The sequence below is a fragment of the Geospiza fortis genome, unplaced genomic scaffold (genome assembly GCF_000277835.1).
Source record: "Geospiza fortis unplaced genomic scaffold, GeoFor_1.0 scaffold145, whole genome shotgun sequence".
Lineage (NCBI taxonomy): Eukaryota > Metazoa > Chordata > Aves > Passeriformes > Thraupidae > Geospiza > Geospiza fortis.
The window spans coordinates 12,647-30,346 of NW_005054362.1; the positions used below are offsets into that span (position 1 = coordinate 12,647).

The 17,700-nt window shown below is 46.9% G+C and overlaps 1 protein-coding gene across 1 annotated transcript in view; it reads right to left on the minus strand.

Annotated features, from left to right (window-relative positions):
* Window positions 1–16,371, minus strand: part of MMP17 (matrix metallopeptidase 17) — a 22,253-nt gene extending 5,882 nt beyond the window's left edge. Inside the window, exons 1-7 of the mRNA XM_031059493.1 lie at window positions 16,330–16,371; window positions 14,761–14,893; window positions 13,025–13,151; window positions 6,906–7,189; window positions 3,863–4,039; window positions 3,631–3,730; window positions 1,995–2,077 (exon numbers count right to left, since the gene is read on the minus strand). Of these exons, the coding sequence (XP_030915353.1) occupies window positions 1,995–2,077; window positions 3,631–3,730; window positions 3,863–4,039; window positions 6,906–7,189; window positions 13,025–13,151; window positions 14,761–14,893; window positions 16,330–16,371 (946 nt within the window). The remainder of the gene's footprint in view (window positions 1–1,994; window positions 2,078–3,630; window positions 3,731–3,862; window positions 4,040–6,905; window positions 7,190–13,024; window positions 13,152–14,760; window positions 14,894–16,329) is intronic.
* Between the last annotated feature and the right edge of the window lie 1,329 nt (window positions 16,372–17,700).

The following is a 17,700-nucleotide window of genomic DNA, read 5'->3' on the forward strand; positions in this document are numbered from 1 at the left end:
AAAGAGCCTTATATGGGATTTTCTGAGGAATCTTAATGGTTTTCAGGGGCAACTCCAAACCCAACTCTGTGTTGGCTCTGGGATTCTCAGCCTTTTTGCAGCACATTTCAGTACTTTTGACACTTTGTCCCTTTGGAAGTTATGGGCTCAGCAGGTGAGCTGCTGCAGCAGGGAAACCTTAAATCTATCCCAAAAGTCAGGAATAAATAGACTAAGCTGTTGGTGACTTTGGTTGGGTTTTTATAAGCTATCAGGAAGAAGAAAGAAAATAAAGCACTTAAGTAGCAAGGAATGCTGAACAAGAGAGCCCTAGTCTGCCTGGGCTCATGATCTGCCATAGCCCAGCCTGCTCACCAAAAGTGCTGCTGTTGCATGGATGATCATCAGCCAAAGCCAGATCCATGGGAGAACTGCTGCCATTAGCATGCAAGAATAATTTAAAAACCAAAATCCTAACCTCTTAATTGTTTAAGAAGCTCAATTTAAACCCTCCTCTGAGCTGAAAAACTGAACACGATAAAAGCCAAGTGTGAGGTCCTGCTGCACCAAGATATGCATGACAGGTTGAGGCAATTGCTTTCTTTAATTTCAGGTAATTTTGATCCCAGCTGTGTTCCACGCTATCCAGACCTTGGGTGCCTTTGGCAAGACTGCTGCACACACCATGCAGACGCACACACAGGCCAAAGGTGTTAAAAACTTCGGGAGTCTGTGGTGAGGCGCCTACATCAAAGCAAGCGGTGATTCCAAAGAGCAGAGAACCCACCGCTGCCTTCAAAACAACAAGCCTATGAGGTCTGGGGATCTCCAGTCCTGGGGCCTTTGCAGTGGCTTCTTTCCATCTAGGAAACCAGCAGGACCAGCTCATAATAAAATACCTATCGAGGGACAAAGCTCAGCACTAGAGATCATTTACTCTGCCCCAGAGGTGACATCCCCTCTCCTTGGTGCACAGGATGGTTCAGGGGGCAACAATGGAGGCTGCACGTAAAGTGCTGGAGGCAGACATGCAGCTGGTATCCACTGACCCTGTGCTCTTTACATCTGCTTTTTGGCCTGCAATAAATATATCTAAAAATAGACACCGAGATGGATTTCTCTTTACTTCATCAGTTTTTCCCCTCCAAGGGACAGCCAGCCATTTATCCTGACACCAGTTCATGTCTTTGAGTTTCCCTTCTTAGCTGTGGCTTTTTGGAGCTGGCATCTGAACAAATAATGTTGTGGAACAGTCCCCATATTGTGCTTCCCTCAGGGCACAGGCAACACCAAATTCTCTGGAGCCCTTCTGCTGTTCTTGCCTGCGACCCAAGGCTCGCACTGTGATACCCAGATGCCACGACACTGTTGCTCATCCCTAGAGAAAATGCTTCTGTTTACCTGGTAGATGGCCTTGGGGTGGCCAAATGGTGGCTAGGGATGCAAAGAAACACCCACGGGCATTTTTACATCTTGGAAATGTGAGAAAGCAAGCCCAGAGAGTCCAACCTGCACAGGCTCTGCTCAGCTGAGAAGGTACCGATGGGATCCTCATCAACAGCTGGGCATCCTGGGAACACACTGCCAGCCAGCGTTCGCTGGCACAAAACCAGATGGTCCTCGTTTATGTACACACTGTCTTTGAGAGATGTATGGCAAGCAGAATTAGGGAAGGTGAAGCGTGGGAGGAAAGGAAGGCTGGAGCTACCCAGGAAGAAAGCAGTGGAGTGTTGTTGCTGCTCTGCTTATCCTTGGTTCGACCCTGATTTTGACTTTTTGGTAGCACAATGATCAGATTTTAGTCCTTCACCGGGCAGTCAAGTGTGATGGATCACAGTAAAACTGCTGTGCTGGATTGTCACCAGTCCAGCCACACACTCAGGTATGAGATGCCTCCCTGGGTATGTGGGACCAACCCACAAATCCCAGCCAGCTCATCCTCACCACCCACTCCAGCCCATCCCACACTGTCCTGCCTCTGGTGCTGCCACATCAAAGGCACCTTTCGTGCTCACCTTTGAAGAAGAAAGCCTCTCCCCGGATCTGGGCCACTGCATCGAAGTGCGTGTTACACCTGTTGGGCACGTCCCGCCTGAGCCTGTGGAGAGATGCCCAGGTAGGCAGTGAGGGGCTGTGTCCCCCCTGATGCCTCCTACCCCACAGACTGAATCACCCCTGCTCCCGGAGAAGACTACAGGCTGTGCCCATCTGTCACACCTCATGCTCAAGCCCAGCCACGTGCACAAGGATTTGCAAGGCGAGCTCGGGCAAACCTCAGCCTGAAGACAGCTTGGGCTGACAACCCTGAGCCACCGGAAGCCATTGCTGGGAGTCGAGCAAGGACATGCTCTACATTCACCAGCTCCTGTAGCTGCTGAGAGCTGGCTTCCTGCTCCCAGTGGCACAGTGTGGCTTGGCCAGCTAGCCCAGGGCAGCAGGACATGGAAATCAGCCACACAGCCTCTCACTCTAACAGCTCAGTATGCCACTGTTCCAGGGCTAAGCTTTGAAGTGCCAGTCAGAGGTGACTGAGCTGCAAAGCAGAAAGCAGCTGAGCTTAAACAGAGGGACCTGGAGGAACCATGTGATGTCCAGTGAAATCTACCTGGTGAAAGCCACCTGGCAAGTGGCAGCTGAGATATTGAGCTGCTTTAACAAGATGGGTGGGGAAGACACCAAGTATGAAGAACTGAGAGAGCCACAAAGCCCACGTAAGAAATGATGACTGATGGAGGAACGAGGAGAGAAAAGTTCCTGTGGATGACAAGGAAGCATGAATCTATTCTGCGGATAGAAAAATTGTGCTGGGCTGCCAGCACCAGCTTCTTTGCTCTTTGACCACAAAATGACAGATGTGGAGGCAAACCCCATCCACTTTCCCAGAATACAAAGCAGGAACAAGGGGATGACATGAGCAAGTTTCCTGCTGCTCCTGCTGCTGGTATGAGATGGTGACTTCTTACAACAGCAGGGAGAAAGGCTCTCTTATATCTAGGTCTAAACATGGCCATAAGGAGCCTGGTGGACAAGCGCCTTTAGAAGCTACGTGCAGAGAAATGTAACTAATGGCATTCAGCATGTTCAAACAAAAGGCGCACGAGGTGAAGGTGACCTGCTCCATCTCTGCCGCTCTTAACTGGGGGGCTTTTGCTGTCTGGCAAAAATGTGTGACCGTCACCTCCTGCCTTTTTGTTCAGTGCCCCTTCTTCTCTTAACTGTCCTGCTGTCTTGGTCAACATTTATTAATGAGCTATGTCCTGCACCTCCCTTAATGAGGCCATGCTGGTTGCTTGATGATACATGTAAGCAGCCCTTTGCCAATGGTAACCTGCATTGGAGTCAGGTTATCAGTCCACTTGTTCCAATATTCACTCCCTCAGGTACATTAGGCAGTTGCTCACTGTGGAACAATTTAGGTAAGTTATACTTCTGCAATTCAGGATACTGCTGAGGAAGTTCGTTTAAAATTCCAGCAAGGATGAATTTACCTAAGGGTGATGGTGACAACTTTCCGCTAATATGAATAAAAAAACTGAGTTTTAGCAAAATATCCAGAGAGAAGTACCAAAGCCAGAGTGAGCAGGAAAGATATGGATGAAGCAGAGCTTCACTACTACACATCCTTTGCAGGAAAGGAAGAATTTGACTTACAGGACAGTGGAGCGGTTCTCTGGCAGCTCTGGCAGCATTGGATGATCATCTGTTTTGCTTACTTCAGGCTTGGCTGTGGGGGACACAGATTCCCTGACTCCTGTGTAGAAAAAAAGCAGTAATAGGGAACACCATCCTTCCTACCAGCACCACTCACCCCAGAGAACAGCTATTCCAGTGTGTCCTACCATGGCAGGAACAGGCTGTAGCCAGTTGAGGGACACAAACTTACCATAGAGTTGCCAGATCCGGACTTTGTCCTCGTAAGGCAGGTCGTACTTCAGAGGATCTCCCACTGGACCTTGGTAGTAGGGTCTCATGATAGACTCTATGGCAGAAATGTGGGTCAAGCCGATGGCATGGCCAAACTCATGGACAGCTACAGCAAATAGGTCCATCCCATGAGTGTCTGGAGATAAGGATAAAATTGAAGTAATAGTCACTAAGTGCTGAGAGTAATTGGAGGATTTGGGTGGGCTGCAGGGGCAGTAAGAGAAAGTGTAGGTTTATCTTGAATAAACTGGAAAGAAGAGCTTTGGAATAGGTAAAGTTTAAAAAAAATATTTTTTTTCCAGTTAGAGAATGGGGTGGATCATATGAAAATGGAAAGCAAGCCAGACTTCAGCCTACACCAGCCTGGGTATCACCCCTCTTATTTCCAAATCACTGTCGGCACCTGAGAAAAAAAAGGGCTGAGACAGCAACCACATCACAATCATTTGTTGAGTGGCACTGCAGAAGCTGGGCCAGAGCAGTCACTCCCTGCATCTCATGCCTGCTGCAGCTGCTGACACAGCCTTTGCATTGCCCAAAATACAAGATTTCTGCAGCCACCAGCCAGGAGCTTGTCACATCCTGTGACAATGAGCCAAGACATGAGCCGAGGAGCTGGGGAGTGCCGGCAGTACCTGCCTGCTCACAGGGCTTTTCTTGACTGGCCTTGCATGATGCTGCTCCAGCCAAATCCATCCCTCAGCCTTCCTGTATGCACACAAGTGCAGGAATGTTCATCTGCTTACCAAACACCAACCTGCTCATCTCACTGGTGCCCTGACACAAGTAGCTGACTGTGTCCAGGTTGTTTTTAGAGGATTTACCATCTTCTCCTGTTACACATCCTATGCTGCAGCTCTCGTGTCTGCTGCCTTTGGCAAACACTTTGATCCTCACACGCCACAATGGGCGTTAGGGAGACACTGTTGAACATCAATACCTCAAGGCTTTGATGACTTTTTTCCTTCAGTCTGGGCTATCTCTACTATATTCTCTTTCCCCAAATTTCCTTATTTGCAGTCCAACCCCCAGTGCCTCACACCATACCCACATACAGACCAATCCTATCTCCAGAGCCTGAGACACTCATGTAAGGGGTTAATACTCATTTCCAAACATACGCCACTGCTACCAAAGCAAAGGAGGAGCTGCTCCCAGCTGAATGGGACTGAGACTGCTTGGTGCATTCCCACCACCCAGCTCTAGACAGGCTGGGCCGCATGCCCATGTAATTTCTGCCCCTCTCTGCACAGCAATGTCCTGCAGAGAGATACCAGAGGGCAGCAACGATTTTAAGTGCGGTTCTTATAAAGATCATGATGTCAAGTATTGTAATAAAGAAGCAGTGAGTTGGAAAGATCCCTGTGGAACTCAGGGGAGTGTCACATTCCCTGAGACCGACTGGAGACAAAAGAGATGGCTTCTTTGCCACCTGAGATGGCTACTTTTTTGCACAAAAGTAGATGATCCTGCCTAGTCCTTAGTGCTCCTCACCAGGCTCAGGGTGCCAGAGCGGGGAGGAGATAGTCTTTGCGGAATTTTTGCCTTTTCCTTCATGACTATTATTTACAGGGTCTGTAACCAGGCGAGATTTTTATAACCTGTGCTGTTTTCCCTGGCACTAAGAGAGAACAAAACATATGCTCTCTGACATTTTAATGCCAGTCTGACAACCTTGGGGATATTTTTATATCACCTACCAAGTTGTTGTTTTTGAATCAGTAGAGAGAACAAAATAAATAAAAGATGAAGCTCAGATAGCTCCAAGATCTTCAAAACAGAGGGCAGCTTTTCGCTGGCAGGCTCATCCCCTCATCTCTTGGTGGAGCTCAGAGGGGCACCCCTGTGGGAGCGCTGGCTCTGAGCTCGCTCCTTCATTGGAGTTTGTTTCACAATGAGCACTCCCAACCACTAGCTGCAAAACTTACTCCATCACTAACACATTCCCTCTGGCAAGCTACTGACCACAGTGCTTGTCTCTGCCCTGTATGTCTGCAGATCAAAACTGCTGCTTTTTTTTTCCTTCCTTATAAGAGCCATCAGTTGGGGCTAGAAACATGAAACAAGGAGCATGAAACAAGAAGCAGGTATAATTCTCAAGGATCAGCCTGTCCAGACCTTTAACCTTCATCTCAAGACCTCTTCCAGCACTCTTGGTGAACCCTTCTGCCCATGAACACTCAGGGGGATGGATGCAGGTCAGCTGGTGGGCTTGTATTAGCTTGTTTCAGAGAAGACAGGTTTAAACAAAGTCATTAAGCTGAGGCAGCAGGATCCCACTAGGAGGCTGGTGGAGGAGGTGGAATGACAAATAAATTAGCAGCTGGTGGCTGCAGAGAAGACATTCTGTCAAAACATGCCTGACACAAAGGCTCAGGACCTGATCCCCACAGATGGTTTTGCAACTGAGGAACACTTGCCTCTGACATTCCCTCTGCTAATTAAAATTCTGCTTTGGCCAGATGAGATGAAGATAAAAAAGAAAAGAACTGCAACTTGTAACCATCCTGATGCTAGGTAATAGACAGGAGATGGCAAGAAAAAACTAGGCCTTTTTCCCAGCACAACACAGAGCCCTTTATACGTAGGTGAGCTAACAGTATACTTTAAAAATAGGGAACTCGGACATGTGGCAGTGAAGGCACCCAAAAGGTGTCAAAGTCAGAGAATGCAGTCCCCATCCAAGAGCTCCAGCAGCCACATACCCAACCTGCGACTTTCCAAGTCTCAGAAGAGACGGGGACTGTGGTTGGGCGATGGGAAGCTCTGCAATTGCTGGCAGGATAAGGAGAAATATGGAGATGCCATTGAGGCTTCCAGGAACATAAGAATGTCCTCAACACTGCCTGGGTTGATTTTGCTAGCAGGAGGAATCAGATGACTTCAGGGATTCTGAAGCCTAGGGTGAAGGTGTGGCAGAGCCTAAACCACTCCAGCCACCCGAGCAGAAGAGAAAATTGTGAGCCCTTGTGCTTGGCTGCCGCTCTCCCACCCTGACCTACCTGATGATCGGAAGGTCCAATATTCGTCCTCGTCAAAATGAGTGTCCCCTGCTGTGTGATGGTCTCCGGGGAAGAAAGCATGTGCCACCGTCCCACCAGGCCCATCAAAGGGATAGCCATCATTGTGATCTGCTTTGGAGAAATCTATCTGGATGTCAGCATTGTTTCCGGCCACTTCATGGAAATTCAACGGAGTGATGTCACTCCAGACCTTCAGGGCATAGTACATCAGGGCTCGGACAGTGTCGTGGCCCAGGTGGGACTCTTTTGGGAAGGTGCGAACTCTGAAACAAAGAGGGCAAAAAAGAGGATGGGTCAGTAGCATGAAAGATCTCCAAGAACAACCAGAACTGGCTCTGCAGGTGCCTGGTGTTGATTTAATAGAGGAGATGAAAAGACAAAGATGCAACAAGGCACCTTGGCTTCTAAAGGAGTATATTTAGATCATCTTTCATTGGCGATTTTGACAAAAATATACACGCTTTCCAAGCAAATGTACTGTTGATTGAGTAATTATTGACAAAAGTCCGTTTGGATGCCTTCTGGCCAGCTCTACCCCTGTAATAACAGATACTTTCTTTTTTGTGCACCAGCACACCAGCTGAAGTGTTTTCATGGTTTGACAGATTTTTAAAGGCTGAAGCAACAATTATGACCACATCACTTACCCTGCTACATAACACAGCTGTGACAGCATCACTTGGTACCACACCACTTCCCATCACCAACGTGCAGTCATGACCTGACTACACGAGATAATTACAAGCATCAGAAGGGGAAGTCACACCACTCAAGCTCTTCCTGAATAGTGATCTGAGTGCTGGGAGACAGCATGGGTGTGAAAAGTAGGGAGCAACTTGCTTGCTGAGGTTGTGAACACATCCCACACCCTCAAGAGACAGGCAGCCCAAAGCAGGCACCACCTTTGGGCCAGGGCAAAACTAGTCAGGGTTGAATCTCTGAGGAAAAAAGGGCTTATGAAAATAAGCAGAAATCTCACTAGCAGTTCCTCTGAAGCACTTGGGATGCTCATCCTTGAGACAGTGGGAATGAGTGGATAAATCAGGAAAAACACATCATAGCCAAATGGGAAAAAATCATTTGTACCTTTGCCTTTGCTATCCCTTGACTCTTTGGGCAAATAAAAACCTTATTGACTAATCTAAATGAGTTACATGCATGTAACACCAGATGACTGTAGGACTTCAAAGAAAACACATTTGTAAAGGAGACAGCACAGAGGTACAAACAGTATTAGCATGGGATTAGAAAAGACAGTTTTCAAGGCAATTTTTAATTTATAGAAGAGATTATGCCCAGATGTAATCCTCTACTGTACAGAGATAAAGGCCACCTGGATTCCAGATATTCATTAACTAGCTGTCTTCATCTTTCCTAACACTCCTCAGGACTTAGGTAAACCCTTTGCTGCTTTAATTTCTACTGAGTAAGTCATTATACGTGTAACACACATAATGTTTAGCCTAGGAATTATGACCTTTCTCCAGGATCATAGTGCCTAAGGCACAGAGTCACATTTAGGGACATTATCTGCTCTTTCCTTCCCAAGCCCTGCTCACCATGTGAGCTATTTTCCTTTCCTTTTCTTTCCAGCTGTAGAATGAGGATAATAAATCAGATCTCCCTTGTAAAAGGATGGTGGATAAAAAGCCCTGTCTAAAGAAACAAATACTATTAATATTCATCCCAAGATCTGACTCCAGAAGCATTAGATTAAGGCAGAAACAGAATCAATACCTATTTTACTTCTTCCAAAAAGTCCTAAACCTCTGAGCCGATCCACATTTTATTCATATGCTGCAGGTCTACGTGGAAAGTCCCTTATCCTTGATTCATTATCACTGTTATTTTTTAAGAGAATCCCATCAGGGTTTTTTAATTCAGCATCTGATTTGATTGCTGGAACTCTGCTAATTGTTTTCAATGAGATGAGGAAAAGACTATTATGATGATAGGATGTTTGCTGACCTTGCATCACCCAATTCCACTGAAAAGGAAGCACATTTCTAACAGCATGCAGATAAAAAACCTTCCTCCTACCTTAAATTATTATTATTAGTAATAGTAGTAGTAGTAGTATTAGTAGTAGTAGTAGTAGTAAATGGTGTTTAGGTTTCCAGTGAAGAGAAGCACTCCTTCTTCTTGGATGTAAATCCCTTCTGAGATTCCTCTTACAGAACTCAGATCTTCGACAAAAGCCTGATGTGAGTAATTGGAGAGAAAGCTCTCTGTTCCAGACAGCCTCTGCCAGCCAGAGGGAGGGTGATGACAACCGGACTGCTCAGTCCCTTCAGCCACCCCACCAACACTGCCCTAAGCTGTAGGCTCAGTCACATCCTGCTGCAAATCACTCTGAGACGTCCTGAGGAGCGTCTATCCCTGTGGTAGATGGGGCTGCAGGAGGGAGCATCAGCCACAACACTGGAACTGGCAGCTGCCGAGCAGGATGTGGTGTTGAGGGACACAACTGGATACCAAGGAGAAAATCTCCCCTCTGCGTTTAGTGCTCAGCCAGGCCGCAGCATTGCCATGCAGACAAATGAATGCTGACTCTCACACAGCGCTGCCAGTCCTTCATGTGTTCCCTGAGTCACCTCCTTTGCTTGACCCACCCCAAACAGACTTCGTATCTAGAATGATTAATAAGTAGAGACTAGAGAGGACTGATCTGCCTCTGGTTTGCTGTTGAGGGGCACCCACACCTATTTTGATTTCTGATTTCCTTATTAGTTTTGTCCTCCAAAAGACAAAAGTGGGAGAGTATAAGTGATGGATGAGAAATCAATAGCTTGTTAATGAAAGCACTCTTTCACTTTCCCAGCCCTGAAACCATGGACAAATAAAATAAATGCAGAGAACTACCAAACACAGCAAGCTAAGGAGTGCTTGATAAACCCACACCGATTTTTCTTGGAAGGGGAAGGAAGAGGGGATAGTTGAAAGGGTAGATGCTTGCTGCCTTGGCAAAGGTGCTTTTCCAGCTGCCCAGAGCCATCCATGGCACAGCAGCCCTGATGCAGTGCTACCCTGGCAGTGCTGCAACACTGCCACTGTCTGCAGGAGGAAAACAGCGGGTGTTGGAACCCTCCATCAACCCTCTCCCAGCAGTTAGACTATCAACCAAAAATGTTCAGTTTTTTCATTCTCCTGCCCTTTATCACACACAGAACACCAGTCACCCCCAAGCCACTGTGCCTCTATACACCTACCCGCTCTCTGCCTCAGCTGCTCAGGGATTTTCCTATGGGGGTCCCAGTTGCCTGTGACAGGGGCATTACAATAACCTAAAGAAGCCTGACACTGACAGGTGACAGTCTGCGTCCCCTGGACACCTGTCAGCCCCAGACATGGGGGACAAAGAAGTCTGGGCTTTGGATGGGAGGTCCCCATGGCAGGATGCCACTGATTAAAGGAAGAAAGTAGAAGGATCAGGACCGTTGTGGGGATGGGAGCACAGAACTGAGAGTTATGCCACCTTCCTCATGACCGCCACCCCTCCACGCCTGAGTAAATCCACATCTGGGCTCAGGCCACGGCACTCAGAGCAATGGTGGGCACTGACTGACTGATGTCACTGCTTCTCTGCCAGTGGGCTCTGCTCCCACTCCGGCAGTCCATGGCCTGAGCATCAGTGTCAAAGACTGCAGCTCTGATGAGATGGCACAAGGCAGTAGTCCTTAACTACAGACAGATGAAAGCCACCTCAGTTCAGCACTGAAAGGAAAAAAGTGGGCAATTTTAAAAGCTGAGTTTCCATGGCTCCCCTCTCCCCAGGGAGCTCGAAGCATGCGGAGACGGGGCATGGCCCTGCTGCTGCACTTCCCAGGACTGCGGGGAAACAGCAAGCACTGGGAAGAAATGGAGATGTGCCAGCTATGAACTCCCCTTCTGTGGGGTGTAACCAGAAGTAATAAAGCAAAATCAACAAGTGAAAAACAAGGCTGCAAACATGAGGGGAAGTGGCTGTGGGCAGCTCCGGCACTGATGCTGGCAGAGGGCATCCACAGCACACCACTCTTTCGGCAGCTGCCTTGGCACCTGGGGAGAGCACAGGGAAAATAAAATAATATCAAAACAATGCTCTGAAAAGAAAATTTATATGCTGTAATATCCTGGAAACTCTACATGGAGATGAGGCACAGAAAACCATCTATTTCTGACGCAGTAATTGGATGCTAGAAGACTGTACTGTGAGCTGTGCAGGATGCAACCTGTATAGTTTTGCTCCTTGGGCCCTCCAGTTCCACAGGTTGGTTGTACTCAAAGGTAAAAAGAAGAAACCTGAATGACCTGTATACCTATACAATTTTGTTTGCCCAAAACTGCCTTCTCAATCAGTGCATGTGCCTGTTTTGAGGCCCTCCTTTCCTACAGCTCTGCTTACCTGTTTATTTCAGCCTTGCAATTGTTCAGGTTTTTCTTCAACTTTTAAATCCATGTCTGAGTAGCATTTAGTTGTGTTTTCCCCTTTTAAAATCTTCAAACAATGTGTAAAAGGTAAGCGAGTAAAACTTTTATGTCTCTATTGGCCGACTTTCAGGCAGTTTCCAAAAAGCCAGTTTAGTCTCAAGTGCTGGATATAAATACTACACTGGAGTTTCTGTAATGCTGCAGTGCTCTGCTGGCTACAACCTACCATTGTAAAATACAACCCTTTTTTGGACAAAAGACAAGATTTGTGAAAGGATCAAAGAATAAAAAGCAGAAATTACATTGTCAGGAGATGGATTTTTTTTATGCCTTACATATAATATTGTCTCAGACCTCAACCCCTTTTTATGGCAATCCTTGCTGCAGCATCAGTTTCCAAGGGGGTAGGAGGCAGGGAATATCCCAGGGCTGCATCCACCAGAACAGCCGGACCACATTTCACCTCCACATTTCTTTCCAGCCTGGAACTGGGGATACTGTGTCAGCACATCCAAAGTCCTGATGGCACCTGCAATGCCAATTCCCTGACCGTGTTGCCCAGCCACGGGATGTCATTCAGGTTTGTCAGGAGCTGCTGTGGTCAGGCTGTGCACAAGCCGTGCCCTTGCACTGGCTCTGGCAGCTCCCAGAACACCAGGGCAGGTTTTCTTTTCACCCCCAAAGGATTTTCTCCTTTCTGAAATGTGAAGTTCTTCCTCTTTCCGCATAAAGTTAGGCCTGGGCAACAGGGAGACAGGTCAAGTTTTATAACACAGGTCACTTCACGACATGAAGCCATCTATGAACCAAAGTTGTTTCTTACTGAAGCTGAATTATGTTTATCTTTTCTCAAAATTAAGTCTCAAAGGAATCTGCTGGAACAGAGACAAAATCTCTGCTAAGTTTCAACATGTGTTGACAGCAACAGCCAAGTTGAGATTTGTTACTGTAGTGGGAAGAGGACTCTCTCTAGGGGCTATGCCAGGATCAAAGAAAAACTTATTATTAATAAGGAGAACTTTTCATCAGATCCACATGTGTTTTCAGAACGGTATAAGCACCTCACGCTGCACACTGCTTTTAGAGGAAAAATCACTGCAGCACATGGTATTTAAGGGAGGAAAAATGAGTCCCAAAAAGCACAAATCTCAATGGGACAGGGATCAGTGTGCTTGCCAACCCTGACCTGCAGCATATTTCTGAAAGCTGGACCTGAACTTCTGCATGTCACAGGTGCAGAGGGATCCTGACACTGAGGGAAAAATACTCGCCTGTGGCAAGGATTAGGAGAAAAAAGAGTGACTTTATTAAACAGAAAATTGACCTGCCGTTGGACTCAGGTGGGGCAAGAGAAGAAGCTCCAGGCTTGGCAGCTGCCTGAGAAAGTACAGAACTAATGAACTCAAGAAAAAAGATGCTCCAACAACAATTGCAACCCAGCAAAAAGCTCCCAGCTAATTCACCAGCCAAATCTGTATCATTCTCAGGCACTGCCAAGTGGGTCCAAGAAGTCACTGCTGAGACTGTCAGGAGAAGAAATAAAGTAAGTAGTCTATGGCGTCTCGGGAGGCCATAGGGACATGTTTTAACCATCACCCTAAAACTCATCTCAAAGCCATATTTAACAAAGGTGACGGTGGAATTGCTCTTTTGCTGCAAGATTTCAGCAGGGATAGATGAATTCCTACCTCCAGGACAAGTTCCTTTTGCTCCACTTGGTGACAGCCTGGGCAAATCGCTTCCTCCTGGTCTCTTCAATGGTGAGGTCGGGCAGAGAACAGCGAGGGGTCTTCATCAGCTCCAGGGTGGCTTCATCTAGGGTTAGAGAAAAAACAAGAAATCATGGGAATGGTGGGTTAAGAAATCCCAGGGGGACAAAGAGATAGGAAATGAAGTGCTAAGAATGAACCAGAAGAGCAAAAGTGGATACTCAGGAGCCCACTGGGACATGGCACCAGCCCCAACATGTTGTGGCGACACTCACAGAACACTGAGCCCCCTGTGTCTCACTGCTGCTCTCACCACTAGAGCCAGCTTTGATCATGTTTTTAAACATATTTTTTCAAGTATTCTGTCTTGTTCTCTCTTGATGAATTTCCAAGGAGAGACATTCACATACAAATAAACTCCACCTCTGTTCAGCTAGGAGCTTATTTGAAGAATGTCCAGGTTCTTTCTTATTAATTTTTTTATAATGAATGAAAGCTTGAAGTGTCTATTCTCACCAGCTGAAATGCAAAAAAGTTGTTTCATTCACTCATTTCCCTGCTGACTTTACCTCTTAAACTCTGTTTTCATGAACAAACCCACAATTATGACCTGTGCAGGGCAGCCATCCCTCCCATCCCCAGACTGTTTCAAACACCCCCTCTGAAAATGCAATCTGAATGGCCACTCCTGTTCCGGGGTCCCCTGCAGCTTGTGATGCAGTGGAAGAGAAATTATTGCACATGCTCAATTAAGACCAGAGAAAGGAAGTCCTCATGTCGGGATGCAGCTGTGCCTTCAGGAGACCAGCAGAGGGATGCTGGGATGTTGGGATGGATAGAGACTTGCCTACTAATTAGCTGCTACTTAATTGTGTCCCAAGCAGCAGAAGCATGCTGGCCCCATGGCAGGAGGGTCACAGAGGGGAGAGAGCAGAGAGGCGCCCTTCTGCAGGACGGGATAATGCTGGCTTTCTCCTTCCCTCAATGAAAGCTTTGAGAGCAATGACCCCAGCCACGCTGGTGAACTCGTGCTGCTTCAGCCTCCCCTTGGACTTCTCCCTCCCAGGCAGATGCGCCTGCCACACAGATGCCACTGCCTGCCTCTGCTGGCCAACGGAGCTGCTGGAGCAGGTGATGGGCTCCCAGCTGGCTGGGCATGACTGAGGAGTACCTGGAGCTGCTGTGGCTCAGTGAGATCCCAGGAGAGCCCCAAAGAGCCTCCTGCAAACAAAATTGGGGTGATGCAACATCATCCTTCTCCCTTCCCTGTCTGTGCCCCAGCAGCAGGGGAACCCAAAATATCTTCGCATACAAATTCGGAGGCTTAATCAGGATTTTTGTTCAATTCAATTTGATGCTGCAAGTAAAGCTTTGAACAGAACAACTTTCTCCCTTTGTCTTTTAAATTTTCTTGGTTTTTTTTTTTTGAACACACCAAGAGCTATTTTAATCACACTGAGAACCCCAAGGGTCTGTGGGTCTGTTGAAATAATTGCTTGCCTCAGGTTCTTGAAAACACAAGGCAACAGAACACCTGAGCCATGTAATTACTCTTACAGCTCCAAACTGGGCCATATGCTCCACCCACGGTGGAGCTTTTCCTGCTGCTGCTCCAGAACACAGGAGAGGGAGAGTCCCTTCTCCCTCATGGACCTGCAAGAAGCCATCCCTGTCTCGCTCTGCACCAAGGAGAGGAGGGGTCATGAGCCACTGACCTAGGACTCCTGTGGCCTCAAGCCCCCCGAACCTCTGCATGGCAGTGATGGCCTTGGTGAGCTCCTCCTGCGTCTGCAGCTGCCCCGTGACAGGGTCCGGAGGAGGCAGATACCCAAATTTTGTCAGCCAGTCCTGTGAAACAAGGCGAAGGGGAAATGAGAAAAGGAAAGGAAGGAGATACAGGGAATGATACTCTGAAGGTCCTCTCCACTGCACCCTGAGGTGCAGGGCCTTAGCTTAATGGTTGGACTTGATGATCTCAAGGGTCTTTTCCAACTTAAATGATTCTGTGGGGGTGGCTTGTTTTACCTTGCTTGGCTCATCCCCCTAGGCAGAGCATCTCACAATGCTCTTTACATTATGCTCTTTATATTATGAATCTTCACAAGACTCATAATTTTGTCAGTCATGCAGTGAGACTCAATGGTCCTTTAGTGGAAGAGATAAAGAAAACTGCCCCACCTGGTTTTAACAGGCAGCCTAATTAAGAGAAAATAAGTGCCCTACCTCTTAACAGATAAGGACAGAATACACACCCCCAGCCAGATCCTGCATTTGCAACAGAAGACACTTGACTTTCACACCAGGATTTTGTTTGGAAATAAACTTAGCCATGAAGTCTCCAAGCCCGCTTTGTGCCACACAGTTATCCAAGACCTGAAGCAGATGACCTCAGCATTGACACATAACAGCCCTTCTCTCCAGCATTTCCACACTCCCTGGTTTAATCATCTTCCTGCCAGCTGACCTAAAGTATTTACAGCCAGGTGTGGGTCTCTCAACCACCAGAAAGCAGCAGGGACCTGTGGAACCCCTGGACATCCCTCTTTCCCAAAGCCTAGGCAAGCACAGCCATGTGCCAGTGATCCCCTCGCCACAGGCATCTCATTAAACCCAAACCCACTGTTCAGTCAGAATTTGTCTCTCAAAGGACAATATATCTTCATTAAGATTTTTCTCCTTCTCTCTTCAGACTAAAATTGATGAGAAAAAATGCTACAAATCTCCTTACAACTGCTTTTTTAAGTGAATTACCTTTCTAAATCCTTTCTTACCTTCCCTCTCTCTCCTTCCCTTCCCTTGGCAGAAGAATGAGCAAGGAATAGTAAAACTGCATGCAGGGGATGCCATAAACACCTGCTCTCTATTTTCTTTATCTGTATCAAACATTGATCTGTTGAGCCTCTTGCAGACTGATACTGATCCAGACTTCCACTGCAGCCAATACACCACAAATTGATGGTAGCCAGATTAGAGCCAGAAGCCAGCAGCTACTTGTCGCTACATTCTGAAGGTCTCATAGCTTGGTGTCACCTGCAGCTGCTGCCCTAAACGCCACAGAACCCCCAGCCCCTCTCTGCAAAGTCCAGTTAAACAGATTCACACTTACTGAGCTTTATGACAGATCTCCTCAGGCTTGGTGTGACTCTCCATTGGGGATCATGGCCTGCTGTGCTGGTTTTCTCACTCGCATTTAACTTCCCTCCCAATCCTCCTTCACAGTTGCCTCATTTCAGTGGGATACTGTGCTCAGGAAACAGCTTATCTGGCCACTTCTTGTTGATTACCGCAACTCCATTAGCCACCACCTTGCTGGGAATGCTAAGCATCATGACAGCCCCTCCCTGCCATCGGGCTGATGGCCAGGCGCAGCGCCGTCTCCTCTACTCCCCTGCTACTATTTTTCCCTTTGCATAGCCAAGCCATTCGTGACAGAAATTAGAGATACAATTCATCTTGATTCTTTGTGAGAAATTGGTTGTGACATGGAGGTCGGCAGCTGGCCCATCAATTGCTGAGGACAGCGGAGTTTAATTTGGTTTGTTCCCTGGCCATGGAGACAGTGTCATTTATCCTCTAATGACAGTGGAGACACTGCCACACCAGAGACAGGCACAACTCGACTGTCCTTGGGGGCTCCTGGGGATGGTGGTGGCAGCAAAAGGCTGGGGAAAGCAACAGCAGCGGGATATCCAACAAAAGTTGTGCAGGTCTTCTTTCCTTCCTAACCCCAAGGGATAGAGAAAGCACAAACACGAACAGACACCCCAAAGCAAATCGGGGGCTTTCTACACAAAAGATGGAATGAGTGGTCAGAGATCACAAATCCTTCACCTGATCTACCTTGCAAGCACCGATTTCCCTTCATGTGATTTTTCATCTAGACCATCAAGCTTATCCTGCTTTACTCAGATCCTCCTTAGTTTTACAGACCTCTGTGATCTTGCTCTTTTTCAGCTCTTTTCCATGTAGGAGTTTTGACTAAAGCCGATTCATAACACTGAACTTTAACATTTAACATTCTACTTTTGCTGTGGCAGAAAATTTCATGAGGGAGACTGCAGCTGGCTTGGCGATGAGAAAGAACAGCAGAAATTGTCTGCCTAATTATCTGTGTGCCCCATGAAAGCTTCTCAGATATTTTCTTGTCCTTAATAATGACAATGGCTAAATTTACATACTTTCATAAATAAGAATATGAAAACATTTTCCATTGAGATAACTTCAACACATCCCCTTCTTATTTCCTCCTTAATAAAAAAGCACTTTTTTTGCCAACTCTCATTAGCTTAAAATGTTTAAATGAAATAGTGATTTCAGCTGAAAGCTAAAATTCTTTGAACATATTTCTTGCCTGAGCTGGCACTACAAAAATTTTTCCTTAAAAGGGTGCTGTGCTAAATGAATTGACCTACTCCCACAAGAAAATTCAGCTTCAATAACTATTTCAAAAGTAAAAAAAATTGCTTCATCAAAAAATGAGGAGCTTAACCCAATGTCTAACAATCTTCTGGCTCCGAGAGGAGCTGGGAACAAGTAGGGCTGAGCTATATGACTCATGTCATGCCCCAGGGTAGGTACCTTGGTCTGAGGCTCACATGATCCCAGCTCAATTTTTGTAGGAATCACCACCAGCAAAGATGGTCTGGGAGCCAAGG